The sequence below is a fragment of the Notamacropus eugenii genome, chromosome 4 (genome assembly GCF_028372415.1).
Source record: "Notamacropus eugenii isolate mMacEug1 chromosome 4, mMacEug1.pri_v2, whole genome shotgun sequence".
NCBI classification, from domain to species: Eukaryota; Metazoa; Chordata; class Mammalia; order Diprotodontia; family Macropodidae; genus Notamacropus; species Notamacropus eugenii.
Window position 1 is genome coordinate 365,365,754 of NC_092875.1, and position 13,774 is coordinate 365,379,527.

Below are 13,774 nucleotides of genomic sequence, written 5' to 3' on the forward strand. Positions count from 1 at the left end.
GTAAGCTGTGTGACCCTAGGCGAGTCATTTAACCCTGTCTGCCTCAGTTTCCTCATCTATAAAATGACCTGGAGAAGGAAATGGCAAACCACTTCAGTATCTCTGCCAAGAAAATCCCAAATCGGGTCATAGAGTTGGATACAACTGAAACTACTGAACAGGAAAAATTCTATCAATCAGAAAGAAGCAGCTGAGAACCTTCAAAAGTTTTGATTTTGCTGCAGCAAGCACTCCCAACACTGCTTTCACATCTGGGCCTTTCAGCTGATCCAAAAGGTAGTTAAATTTGCAAAGTCGTTTCTTCCAATAATCCAGTTCTGCTCGTGGTCCAAGGTCATCTGCCTCTGTCCGCAGCTGATTGTTTTCAGCAAGAACCTTCAATTACATAGGAATATCTTAGATACAAAGTGTAGCAAAATGATGAAGTTAAGAAAAAGAATGTGTGTATATACATATGTGTGTATGTATGTATGAAAGATAAATTTTGGCATGCAGTAGATGACAACCATCCACTAAAGTGCCAGTATTGTGGTCTTGAAATAAATGAAACTTATCAAGAATGATTTTAAACTATAAAGTTATTCTCGTAGTCATTAGATGTTTTTAACAGCTCTGACATGAAATAATACTCTACTTAAATATGCATTTACTTCTAAATATTAGTCAAGAAAACGTGGATATTTAGGAATGAAATTTCCTTAGAGACTGCCAACATAATTTTAAATGGTTAACTTTCAGGTCTTCTTTTCATTTTGACATTTATTACAAAATATAGCTTCTTTTAGGAATTTTGTGGCACCTCATTAAAAAATGTTTAAATCCAAGATTCCCACTGAGAAGATCCTCACAAGAAAAATAAAAAGGTTCTCATTTTCCTATAGATATTATCTCTAGTGCATATTATCCCTTGATGAAATAAAGCATAGTTTCTTGGTACTTCCAGAAAAATCTGCAGCTCTCTAGGCATACGTATAAATAGAGGTATTTGTGTTCATTTCTTCTAATGCCCTATTTTATGTTAACTTAGTACTAAGGAAAAACAAATTTAATCTCTCCTCTTTTTATTATGTAAGGACTATTAGTGGTTGAAAATATATATATATATTTTTAAAGGACTCGAGTTATTGCATGATTGTACAAATGACCTAATATATGTTTTTTTACTATATTGTTTCATACTACAGACTCTGGAAACAATCTCTGTATCTGAAAATTACCTGTTCTGTCTGTTTGATCCACACTTTCATGCAGCCTTCTATTTTTTCCAAGGTCTCACTGTTGTTAGCTGTACCTATGTAATCAACAGGGTCTTTCAAAGTTTTTAAGTCAAATACTTCACATTTTTGAAGGTTCACCTGCACAAAAATTAAAGATAAGAGAAATGAAGTATTATCTCAAAGGAAAATGTTGATTTTGATTGTAACATAAGTACAATGGGAAAAGTGTGACCTTGGTTAAGTCACTTAATCTCTTAGGGTCTCAGTTTGCTCTTCACTAAAATAAATTGGTTGAACTAAATGGCATCTGAGGTTACTTCTAGATCTAAATCTATTATCCTATAAAACTTACTGAGTATCCTTGGGCAAGTCACTTAATCTTGCAATTCCATAGGCAAATCTCTAAGACTATAAACTTTAGAATTAAGACTGACCTGGATTGGCAGAATGAATAATTTTTTAAAAAAACAAGATCCACTGACATTTTACCATAAGAATCTCCAAGAGGCTTAACACCTGATATTTAAATAACTGCAAAGATCTGTTAACTCTTTTTTGGGATCTATTTAATTTGTTAATGCAATGTCAGCTTACTAACACCCTCAATTAAATCAGGTTATTGAAAGAACATTAAGGATGAAACCAAAAATAAGACAATGACAAAAAGGAAAATGGAAAAGATCTATCACAATTATTGACAGATGATGTATTCTATCTTTCAAGATAAGATACTCTAGAAAAGACTTTAACAGTTTATAGTATCCATAGACAAATGGCAAAAAAAAAAGTAAAATAAGAAGGTAGATAGATGGATAGATAAAATAAGTAAAGATGGGGAAAATAACTGGAGCAGAGTTAGACTCTGCTGGAGATGAGACAATTTTGAGGGAACTGAGGGATTAATTCTTTAGAAATCTTTTCCATCTCTATAAAATCTTCATGAAAATAATCTACATAGATTTCAAAGGTATCATGGATTAAAGTGGAAAAAAAGGAAACAGTCCTCTCAAAAAAAAAAAAGGATATTCTACAGCAGACCACATTTTTACGGTCATGCAAATTGACCAAAAGGTTCAGAGAATTCAAGATTCCACTGTTCTTATTGTTTATTGACATTTAAAAAGAAAAATATCCCCTTCAAAGTCAGTAAAATATCATCCACACATATGTTAGAATCAAACAAGATTCTCAGAAGAACACAACAAAAGAATCAACTTTATTCAATGAATCTGTGACTACAACTATCAAGTGAGGATTAGGACAGCATGATGTATGTAAGCCAAGGAATCTTGCCATTGTCATGAAGTATATCCTGTACATAATCCAAATTGATATCCTTTAGACAATGAATCTCTTCAGATTCCCCTGGTTTGTAGATGAAAAGTTTCTGATTGTACCATGCCACAGAACACTGCAAAGCTTCATAATCACTCAAAAGAATTCCATCTTAATACATAGAATAAAAATAAAAACAACTGGATGGAGAATATTCATTTGTCCAGATAATGATGTAGACTTGGATAGACATTCTAAAGAGGTAATCTCTTGGTACATAAATCTTGTGGATAGACAATGAATTAGGCCTGGAACTAAATAGATAAAAAATAATAATCATGGCCATAAAAACACATTAGATCTTAAATGATGTTCAGTATATTCTGTTTAAGGAAGAAGGGAAGGGTATACATTTTAGAAAGACTTTTTTCTAAAATGGTTAATTTACTTAAAAGTAGTTGGAAAGTTGAGAGTTTTTTGAGTTTTATGTATTTTGCTCTGTTTGCATTTAAGAGAGACAATAACTTTGTAGAACCTAAGAAAGGCCAATTGAGCAAATCAAGATGGGGATACAGCTGAGCTGCATAAAAGAAACTTTCATGACCTTGGTGCCTTTTGCTCCCCTTCATAGTGTGCCCTCCCTGACTCCTAAACTTTAAACTAGAGCCATCAACAACTTATTCATCTCCTACTGAGGATTTTTTTAACCATGGATTTGGTTACATGGTTTTATTGGTAATCACATTATATTCATTCTTTCAGACAAAGACTTGAACCTCTCCTTCTTCCCCCACTGGTGTTCTTTCTCTCTGCCCCAGTTAATTGCCCCCTACTAGAGGCAAATGATGCTGACTAGGGTGGCTATGCAACTCTGGCAACAGAGATTTGATAGTGTTGTCTCACTTTAAACCATAACAATCTACTTACCACACCCCACTTGAGTTAGGAGTAATAACAGGCTACAGTTAGAGAGGACCTCCTAGGCACTGATTCCTCTCTGAAAAGACGTGAATCATTGCCAAATGAGTCTATCCTGCCTTTACTCCAGCAAGCCCTCTAGATTCTTGGAGGTCAGAGGAAGCCATTAGTTTTATGGTTGAATGGAAACTGTTTATGAACCTCTACCTTCAGGAATTCCCCACATTGGGAGCCAAAGTACCCTTTGCTATAACCCACCTTGTAGGATCAACTGTTTGTTGAGACACTCCCACTTTATTAGAAACAATTTCCTTATTAGTCAGGGCAGCTTCTGCCTAGAGCTCAAGAAGAATCATGAAGTTGTTCTTCAGTCCCAAATTACTAACTACTGATTCATCATCAGTTTGGATAGGGGAAAGATGTCGGAACAGAAAATAACATTTCATTCCAGACACAATACCAGGACTTGTCAAACATGTCCCTGCCTTCTAGGATATATTTTTAGAAGGCCTGGTCATATCTATCTATGATTAATTGCCTTGAGTAAAGTTACTCATCAAACTGCCATACATTATTCAGCAATATGTCCATATCTAATCCTGCTTTAAATCAAGCCCAAAGATGTACCACCCCCTTGATTTTTCTCCTAGCACACCTACTCAATTCATGACAAGGATAAACTTGTGTAACACAGGACACAAACACTCAGGCCCTATAAGGCAAATTTATTAAGATATCTCCATCAGTTTAAGGCCATCCACAGATCTGATTAACCAATGAGACAGCAGGGAAGAGTAGATAGGAGGCTATTTTTGAAGTCAGAAAGGCCTGGTTTCAAGTCCCAATTCTGATATATACCGGCTGTGTGACTTTGGGAAAGTCAACCTCTCACTGCCCCAGAAAACTTACTGAAACCACAAGTTACAGCACAAGTACCAATCCACAGTGGTAGGGAAGGAGTCTCCTCACAAGGAGTTGCCTATAGTGATGAAATCAGAAGTCATGACAAATAGAGGTGTGTGTGTGTGTGTGTGTGTGTGTGTGTGTGTGTGTGTGTAGTAGAGATCATGTTGGCACCCCAATCTTCCTTTACCTAGGTCAAAGAATCCCTACAGTCCTCCTTACAGTTTACAGGACAGTGGAAAGATGTCACAGAAAATCTGCGTTCCTATTTGACTGTGAACTCCTTAAAACCAGAGATGTGTTGTTGTTTTTTCTTTATGCCTCTAGAGCTTAGCACACAGACTGGAACGTAGTATTTGCTTAATAAATGCTTGTTAATTTGATAGGTTTAAATTCTTCCTCTGACACTAACTTCAATGGGTCTGATCTCTTCTGTAAAATAAGAAGAATTGGACAAGATGGCCTCTAAGATCCCTTATAGTTCTTAATTAATTATCCTATGATCCTCAGAATTCACATCTCCAGATCAATATCAGCTTTGGTAGACTTCAAGAGGGGATGGGAGGTGCTCTGTAAACTTTGTAAACCCAGTTCTTATAAAGAGAAAGTCCATGCCTTTTACCAACAGGTAATACCAAAATGTATAGATATTACCAATTATTACCAAGGAAACATCAAGTTTTCTGTCCTCTTTGGTACAGATCCAGTAGACCAAATTCCTGTGAGCCAAAGTAGGTGGGCACTGAGAAGGACCACCCTTTAATCTGTACAATCGAGGCTTGCCCTTTTCCCAGTGATGCTAAGGATCAGTTGACTGGTAGAATATAAAACCATTCTGTGGGCCTAAGATAAAGTCATATTGATCTCTAACAGTCAGGAACATTACACTATCACACATTCTGCTTCACTGATGCTCCTTTGCCTCTTTCTCAGTATCAAGCCTCTGGAGACCTTTTTAGTACTGTACACACAAAGAAGTTAACCTACATAAGCTGAACCAGTGTGCGTAATTACCACAGACTTGGAAGAACCAATTCTAACTGGTCAGATGTATTTGTTGGTTAGGTTAAAGACTGCAGTTCTGCACAAGCTTATGGAAAAGAACCAGAATGTATCTCCTCCATATCACCTTCACTAACCCCAATACTATTTCAACCATGCAAAAAACTAAAGGTTTTTGACTTTAGAGTCCTAAAACATAATTATAATCTGGGACCAATAAAAATTAGCATTGAAAGCTGATTTGCTAAATAAACTGACAGAGGCAGTTACACTCACTGAATTAGATTTGTGAAGGGTATATACTTTATTTTAAGAAGAGAAAGTGAAATATAGAAGATAGCCTTCCAAGGTCACTGTAGTCTGTATAAATATTGGGGGTGCCCTTAACTTTACACAGCAACTCTTACAATATACCAAAGGTTAATGAACTCAGGACTCAGCTAGTTGGTGGTGGTCTATCCTGATGGTAAACATCCTAACTACATATTTCTCCCCTCTCCCCAACAATAGACCCAGCCCAAAGTAAAGAAAGCACCTACACCAGGTAGGTGCCTGCACATTTGGAGAAGGACTAATTTGAAGAGTAGATGGAATTTATGTAGTGTATATTAGACTAATGGTGAGTTCATATGAATTCACATAATGTAGAAGCCTCACACTGGTGAAGAACCTATAGCAGTTTGCTGGGCTGTGGAGTATTACCACTACTTTATCTCACTAAGTCCCATAGTCTCTTACTACATGAATTCCCAAACAGTTATGAAAAGCACATCAAAACAACAGGCAAAGTTCAGAAGCTTTTTACAAGGAAGTCTTTGGTGTGTGCTATTTATTCCTTGAAACCTCCAGCAGCTTGGAATATAGATCACCACATGAGATTCTTTCTCCCTAGTATAATTTAGGAAACCACAAACAGACACAGAGCTTAAGTCACCAAGGTAACTAGCCTCCCTAAGAGCTATGCTGCTTTGCTCTGCCCCACAGATCTCACCTGACTCTCAAACTCTCCCTCCCTCTGCTCTAGAGTACATAATAAGGAAAAATTTATAAACGGGGATAAGAAAGGTTAGTGCCATTGTTAGGGTTATTAGAAATAGCTACTGCATTTCTAACCCATAGAATAACTACCCAAGCTTCTGGGTGTAGGTAACAAACACTTGGATTGCATTGTAGGCAACCCATCCCACCACACCAACAAATTGCTAGGATACGTCGTCTTCCCAACACAAAAAGAAAGTAAATTCAAGAATGGCTTATGCTTTCTCTCACCAAGAAGGGCCTGCCTAATCCCTCAAGAGTTTCATCCATCGACTTATTATTGTCCCATATTTAAAGTTCTCCACATTTTTTCATGGGCACTTAAGTCACATGGTAGATAGAATACCAGACCTAGAATCAGGAAGACTCATCTTCCTGAGTTCAAATCTGGCCTCAGACATTTACTATCTGTGTGACGCTGGGCAAATGACTTTACCCTGTTTGTCTCAGGTTCCTCATCTGTAAAATGAGCTAGAGGAGGAAACGGTAAACCAATTCAGTATTTTTATCAAGAAAACCCCAAATGGAGTCACAGTAAATCAGACACAACTGAAAAATTACCAAACAACAACAATAAAAACAGTCTTTTCAACTTTCCATTATTGCAAAGATATAAGGATATGGGAGGGGGGGTGGGGAGGAATATTCCCCTGCTGCTTTTCTTTTTTGCTTAGCATCCACCAGAACTAAAGCGATTGTGGAGTCAAAGTATATAATGTACAGTGAAAGAACTGGTATCTGGTAGGATGGTTGGGTAGCAAAGCCATGTCATTTCTTTATTAGTACCAAAAGCCTAATCGTTTTTCATGACAGTGAGGTGGTGGGCCCAATTGCCTCTAAATTGTTTTTGTTTCTGTATATTTTAATGTATTTCAGTGGTGACAGGGATCTGCTGTGGAAAGAACAAAAATATCAGGAGGAACAGCATCCATTCAGAGCCAGAGAGAGCTCTTATGTCCTCTGGTATTACCCGTAATCCAAGGTTAATACTCTAGCTATCAATCATTGGTTCCATCTGCAACTTGCATGCTTGAAATCTTGTGATTTTTAAAACCATAAAGACAAAGAAACAAATTTATGAAACTTAAAGGAGGAAAGGAAGGAAGGAAGAAAGGAAGGAAGGAAGGAAGGAAGGAAGGAAGGAAGGAAGGAAGGAAGGAAGGAAGGAAGGAAGGAAGGAAGGAAGGAAAAGAAAGAACTAGTTTACCTCAGTCCCTATCTTGATAAAGAGCCTTAACCTGGGAAGCACAGGCCTATCTAAGGGGGTCCATGAACTTGAATGGTACAAAAACAATTACATCTTTATTTCAGCATAATTGGTTTCCTTTGTAATCTTATGTATTTTATTTCATGACTTTAAATACCTCATTCTGAGAAAGGATCCATAGGCTTCACTTGCCTTCCAAAAGGGCCCAAGACATACCCCCTGATAAAAGGGTTAAGAACCCTTGATCTAAGCAGATATGAAATGAATCTGGAATCACCTTAAAGACCATTTTCATGTAAACATATTCCAGCATCCTGGAGTACAACATAGTGTCTGGCACATAACAGGTGCCTAGAAAGACTCATGCTTAATATTTGATTGACTAAGAATATATTCGAATCAGTGATTAGCTACATAGTCTCAAACCCTAAGGAGACATTTTTGAAGGAGGGATGGTATTCAGGACCAGTGAAGCCAAGTTGAGCTTCATCATGACTAGTCTATTACCATAAAAGAACAACATCTTGCATAAAGAAGTGGAATGAAACAAATGATCATCTCACTAATGCCTACTGCTGCTCATCATCATATGCTCTCCTTGATTTCATGCAGACTTCCCAACTGCATACTGTTATTTACAAACTTATTTTTCCTCTTTCTCCCAATCCCATGGATTTTTATGCTCTTGAATAACAGCTTTGACCAAGTTCTCTTTCTCCCAGAAGGCTCTTTTCCTCAGGCCAAGTTAAATGACGTTCCCCTCTCATACCCACACCCACAATCACAGGCATGTGTCAGCCCATCCCCACCCAAATGTGTATTCAACAATGTTTAAGAAAACTCAGCTGCCCAGAATAATTCTTCCCCAAAGCTTCCATATAGTTGTGTTTTCACTGAATATGGTGGTGTTGATGTTTGAATTTCATTTTCAAAGAGGACCAATGACATCATAGGATAATTCTTGACTTGTGTGTAAATTAGATTTAAGTGAGGCAGAATTGCACAAAGTCATCAACCTCACTTTCTTTTCCAGAGTCATCAAAGTCCAATGGCAAGGCAAAAGTTAAGACAAATGGCATTGGCTCAGGATGCAGTGGATGACCTTGGCATCATCGATGTCTGACCAAGCTCTAAGCAGTCCACAGATTTCAGCTGCCTTCTTGGCTGTTGGAACAAATTGTTCTCATTCAATCACCTTAATGGGTATGAGGGCTTATTGAGCCCTTTCCAGTGGTATTAATCAAACTTTGGTGTCCACCTTTCACTCAACTCTCACCTGGGACAAGTTAAACCAGGACAAGGATAATCAACAAGCCTCAAACCCATTGGTGATTTAGGGGGATATCTATCCTAAGCATGTGAAGAACTCCCTCCACCAATGAATATAGTAATATGGGTGTATGGGAATGAGGAGTGGGGGGACAAAGAAGGAAAAGGGAGAGGGACAGACAGAGAGAGAGAGAGAGAGAGAGAGAGAGAGAGAGAGAGAGAGAGAGAGAGAGAGAGAATTGATTGTATGAATAATGAGATATGAACTAAAGAATGTCATTATGCCAACAGCTTTGGGTTGTACACATGAAATTTTGTCCCCTTAATTCAGTCATGTTGGATTAGGTAAATCCTAAATGACTATCTAACAATTGATGAACATGTAAAATCTTAATTACTTCAGAGAAGACTTACCTCTAGTCTTTATTCAATGAGCTGAAAAAAAATTCCTTGAAAGATTCTTAATAAATTTTTCTCCACAACTAAATGATACTGGAATTAAGGATGATTCATGCAACACAAATAGAAAAATGTATTTGCAATTTTTTCACTGGGTTAGCGACTGTTCTAGTTTTTTTTAAAGAATATATTGTGCATTCTTACCTTCTCTTTCAAGTTCTCCTGAGCACTAGACAGGACACTCACGAAGCCCTCTAGAGAATTCAGAAAGTCCTTCCGAATGTCAGATGCTTTGTGGAGACCATCTAGTTCACCCCAGCCACTGTTCATTGCCTTGATTGCTGGAATGAAGACTTCTGACAACAAACGCTCCACACTTTTTAGAAGACCCCCATTGGTAGCATCTAACATATTGAAACAAACTTCCTGAGGAGAAAAATAGTTCTTTTAGACTAAAATATAATCTAGTATTTGAATATAAAACAATAATTCTTAAATCATCTGAATGAATTTTTTTTCTGAAGGCATATTCCATTTAAATTGTAGGTCACTAACTCATGATACAATGGGCATTATCCTAAATTCTCAAAGTCTATATGTTAATGGAATAAAAAAATCCAATAAATTCAATAAAATTGGAACTTTGAATAAGTATCTGGCCATTTAATGTATGTTTGTCAGCCAAGGAATGGTACATAAGTTGAGTCTGTCCTTATGAAAAAGTTCAGTGTGAAATAATTGTTTTGGCCACAGAAATTCATTATAACTGTCATAGAATTATTATAGATTTTGAATGAGAAGGGACATAAAAGTCATTGAATTCAATCCCTTCATTTTATAGATAAGAAACATAAGACCAGTGCAATTAAATGATATGCTCAAGGTCACATATAAGTAACAATGCTTTCATGAAGACCGTCTAAGTCTACAAAGTCTAAAAAAGCTGCCACAAAGCCAAATACAAAGTCTACTAAGCTACAAAAGTTTGGTGAGAGTAATGACCACACTAATGAAATAACGGATCTTTTTAAGTCACCTCCACACCTGAACTACTAGAAACCTTCCTCATTTTCTCTTGATTTTGAGTGGCTACCAATTGAATGTGTGGGAATTCCATCACTTTCGCTTATACAACTGGTCCCAAATATATTTCTTTGTTGTTATAATAGATAATGAAACCTATCAAAAGAATGATATTATATATATATATATATATATATATATATATACATCTATCTTGTTGTTGTTGAGACAAAATATAACATTCCTTTAATTCCCAATGTAATTTGATCCCACTAACTCCTCCACCACCACCCCACTCCTTTACAAATTGCTACTATCTCGATTTTGCCAAGACATCTCAACTACAAAATATCTTGTAAATGATTTTAAAATATGACCTAAGTAATAAACTCATAGTAAATAATGGATCTTGACTCTTTACCTGGTGAATATTCTCAGGAGTGATGGCTTTGGAAGGGGAAGATCTGATGAAGAATACACATAAACCAGTGAGAGCAACATCTTTACCTTCAGTCACAAACACCTTAGGTTTCTTAACTCTTCCAAGGAAAAGACTAGACCCTCCTCCTGGAGTACCAACTTGTCCTACAAATGCAGAAATTCAATTCAATCAACAAAAATAGTAGTTTTTCTTCATTGAAATTTGACATATAAATGTTTGATGTTTCTTAGGACAAAAGTTCTTAATTTTTTATGCCATGTACCCCTTCAGGAATCTAATGAAAACTATAAACTCCTCAGAATAATTCTTAGATAAATAAAACAAAATATATAAGAAAGAAAACAAGATTTCCTTTCCAATATAACTTATTACAAAGGAAACCAGTCATACTGAAATACAGTTATTTTTTAAAATTGTGGTTTAGTAATATATGTGTTTTAGTAGTATTAAATAAAAAATATATTTAAAATCAAAGGATCATAATATAAAATATAAGTTATTTTTTAAAGATATGTCAGTGAGAAAGTGACTGTTTCTTAGCTCAAATCAGAACATTAAATGTGATGTAGTCTTTTACAAGGCAACATACAAGACATGTTGGACATCAGTCAGTTTTCAGTGGTAATGCGGGAAGAAAATATCTGTGAATTCTATTGGTAACAGTCACAGGTATTGTAATACTACTATGGTTTGCTTCCTCTACAATTCAGAGAGATTCAAAAATTCAGTTAGATGTTGGTAAAAATAAAGGTGACATTTGTTTCCCATCCAAGTTAACAGACTTCCAGAGACTGAGAAAGAAGTCTAAGGACCCCATGTTAAGAAATTCTATCCTAGAAGGAGCTTACAGGTAGAAAAATATGGTAACATGTGCAGTATGTAATGTAGAGCAGAATTCTATGTAGTAGATGCTGTGCAGATTAAGTTAACTGCCCCCATGCCCAAGTGTATTGACCTAAAGCCAGGTGTGAGCCACTGAGGACAAGGACACACCCTGTACATTGGGCAGAGATTTCTTAGACCCCATAAAAACTTGGGTGTAGTCTGCTTTTACCAGAAGTCACTGAGCAAGTCTTGGAAGGAAAAACCTGAGGGGAGTTATATTTACTTGTATCTGTGCTTAACAGTAAAGTCTGTTTACTTGAACCATGGCTCTGGGTAACCATGGCTCTGCATCAGATAAAGAAAACTCCCTCCTAAGAACTTATGCTCACGAATCATACTGAAAGTACTTGTCATTAATTTACAACATAATTAATATAACGATACTAAAGTATTTTTCATTGAAATACTTTAATTCCTGCGTGTTTCAGGACATATTTTCATTCTCTGTTGAAATCCATCTTTGTTATTCATTATGGCATAGAAGTGAGCCTGAGTTACCAATGGCCATCGCAACTACAGCGATCTCTGATAGGTCCTACCAAACTGGAAAGGCTTCAAGGATGGCCTCCATGACTGATATCACATGAGAAAGACAGAAAAAAAGGACTGGATTTAGGGGGTAGAATATAGTGACCAAGCCCAATACTCTGCATCTATCCTATAAAGATTGGACTTCACCATCTCTAAGATTTCTTCCAACTCCAAAATTCTTCAAGTTTATGAGCTTCTCATAATAAAAACCCAAAAAGTACTTCTCAGCAGCCTTCAGAATATTCACACACTTGGTCCTTAAGAAAAAGACAAATATCTGACCAGAAAATTTGATATCAATAAAGAGCTCCTTTCAAATGTGGTTGATAATTACTCTTAGCTATCGGCTTGAAATTCAAGCCCAAGGAAGTGATAGAAGATATTATTGAAACAAAGAATTGTAAAGTCAGACTGAGATAAGGTAAGAAAATAACTTTTCAATTTGATATTTTCCTTGATTCAAATCTGTCTGCAGACACTTACTAGTTGTGTGACCCTGGACAAATTACTTAATCATTTTACCTCAGTTTCCTCATCTGTAAAATGACCTGGAGAAGGTAATGGCAAACCACTCTAGTATCTCTTCCAAGAAAACCTCAAATAGGGTAATAAAGATTTAGACAAGACTGAAAACAACTGAACAACAAAAATCAAGGAAATGCAGAAAATACAGAAATCCCTTCTTAAAAGTAATATTTATTTGTAAGAAAATCATTCCCTTATGGAGGAAAAGATGAATGTTGAGCACAGAGTTGCAAAAAATGAAATATTTTTCTTTCCAACATCCTCAGAGTTGAAGATCTAGTGGATTAATGAATAGCAGGCTACAACATATAACTAAGGAGAGAATTTGAAAAATAGGAGTAACAGAAGTATATATCAAGAAGAAAAGATAGGATGATCATGTGTGGAGGATAAGGGATAACAAATGGCAGACAGCCCAAGTATCCAAGCTGTTCAAACGTAATTCTTTGCTCCTCCAGACTTCTGATGATGTATATAGAGAACCAGCCTTGAAGAAAGAACACCTAAGTCCCAGATCCATTTCTGACATTCCCCAGCTATAACAAATTCTGATATTAAAGACCCTGGCATCCTGGCAATGCCAGGAGAAAATGAGGATGGCCTTTCTTGCACATAGGTTTTGAGGTAGACCTCCTGTGGTAAATTTATGAGAAGATGTGATCATGTAGGATGCTCAGGCACAAATTGTATGGGATAGATCTACATCTTTGGACAGAACATCCAAATCTTTGAGATAATGGGTCCATCGAAGTATTTGAGTAAGACCAAACTATCACAAGTTGGGGTATTTTTAATATCTTAATTCTTACCTGAATCTTATATAAGTAATTAGGGTATCCAGTTTCCCCTTTATTTTTCCAGTGGCTCATAAATTGGCATTTCTATATGGTTGAGGATGATTGTTAATTGATTTACTTTGAGGTAACTCAGACAGCTATCCTGGAAAGTATGACTTGCCATATTTAATTATATTATCAAGAGTTTTCTTTCTTATACCTGTTGAGTCTTAAGGATACTACTTTGAAAGACTTTTAAAAGTAGATAGCAAAGTATTTTTTTCTTGACCTGTGATTTCATTAGTGAAGGAAGCTAGCAGTGGTGTGGGGAGGTGGGGAGAAACTTTCCTTCCAATGTATACTA

General features: G+C 36.4%; 1 protein-coding gene across 4 annotated transcripts in view; it reads right to left on the minus strand.

The window, feature by feature from the left end:
- Positions 1-13,774, minus strand: part of DNAH5 (dynein axonemal heavy chain 5) — a 420,121-nt gene that overhangs the window by 257,465 nt on the left and 148,882 nt on the right. For all 4 annotated transcript variants that reach the window (XR_011966270.1, XM_072605437.1, XM_072605436.1 and 1 more), the window contains exons 4-7: positions 10,673-10,836; positions 9,433-9,654; positions 1,218-1,355; positions 199-375 (exon numbers count right to left, since the gene is read on the minus strand). Coding sequence is in view for 3 of the 4 variants with exons in the window: in XM_072605437.1 (XP_072461538.1) it covers positions 199-375; positions 1,218-1,355; positions 9,433-9,654; positions 10,673-10,836 (701 nt within the window). In the remaining variant the exon portion in view is untranslated. The remainder of the gene's footprint in view (positions 1-198; positions 376-1,217; positions 1,356-9,432; positions 9,655-10,672; positions 10,837-13,774) is intronic.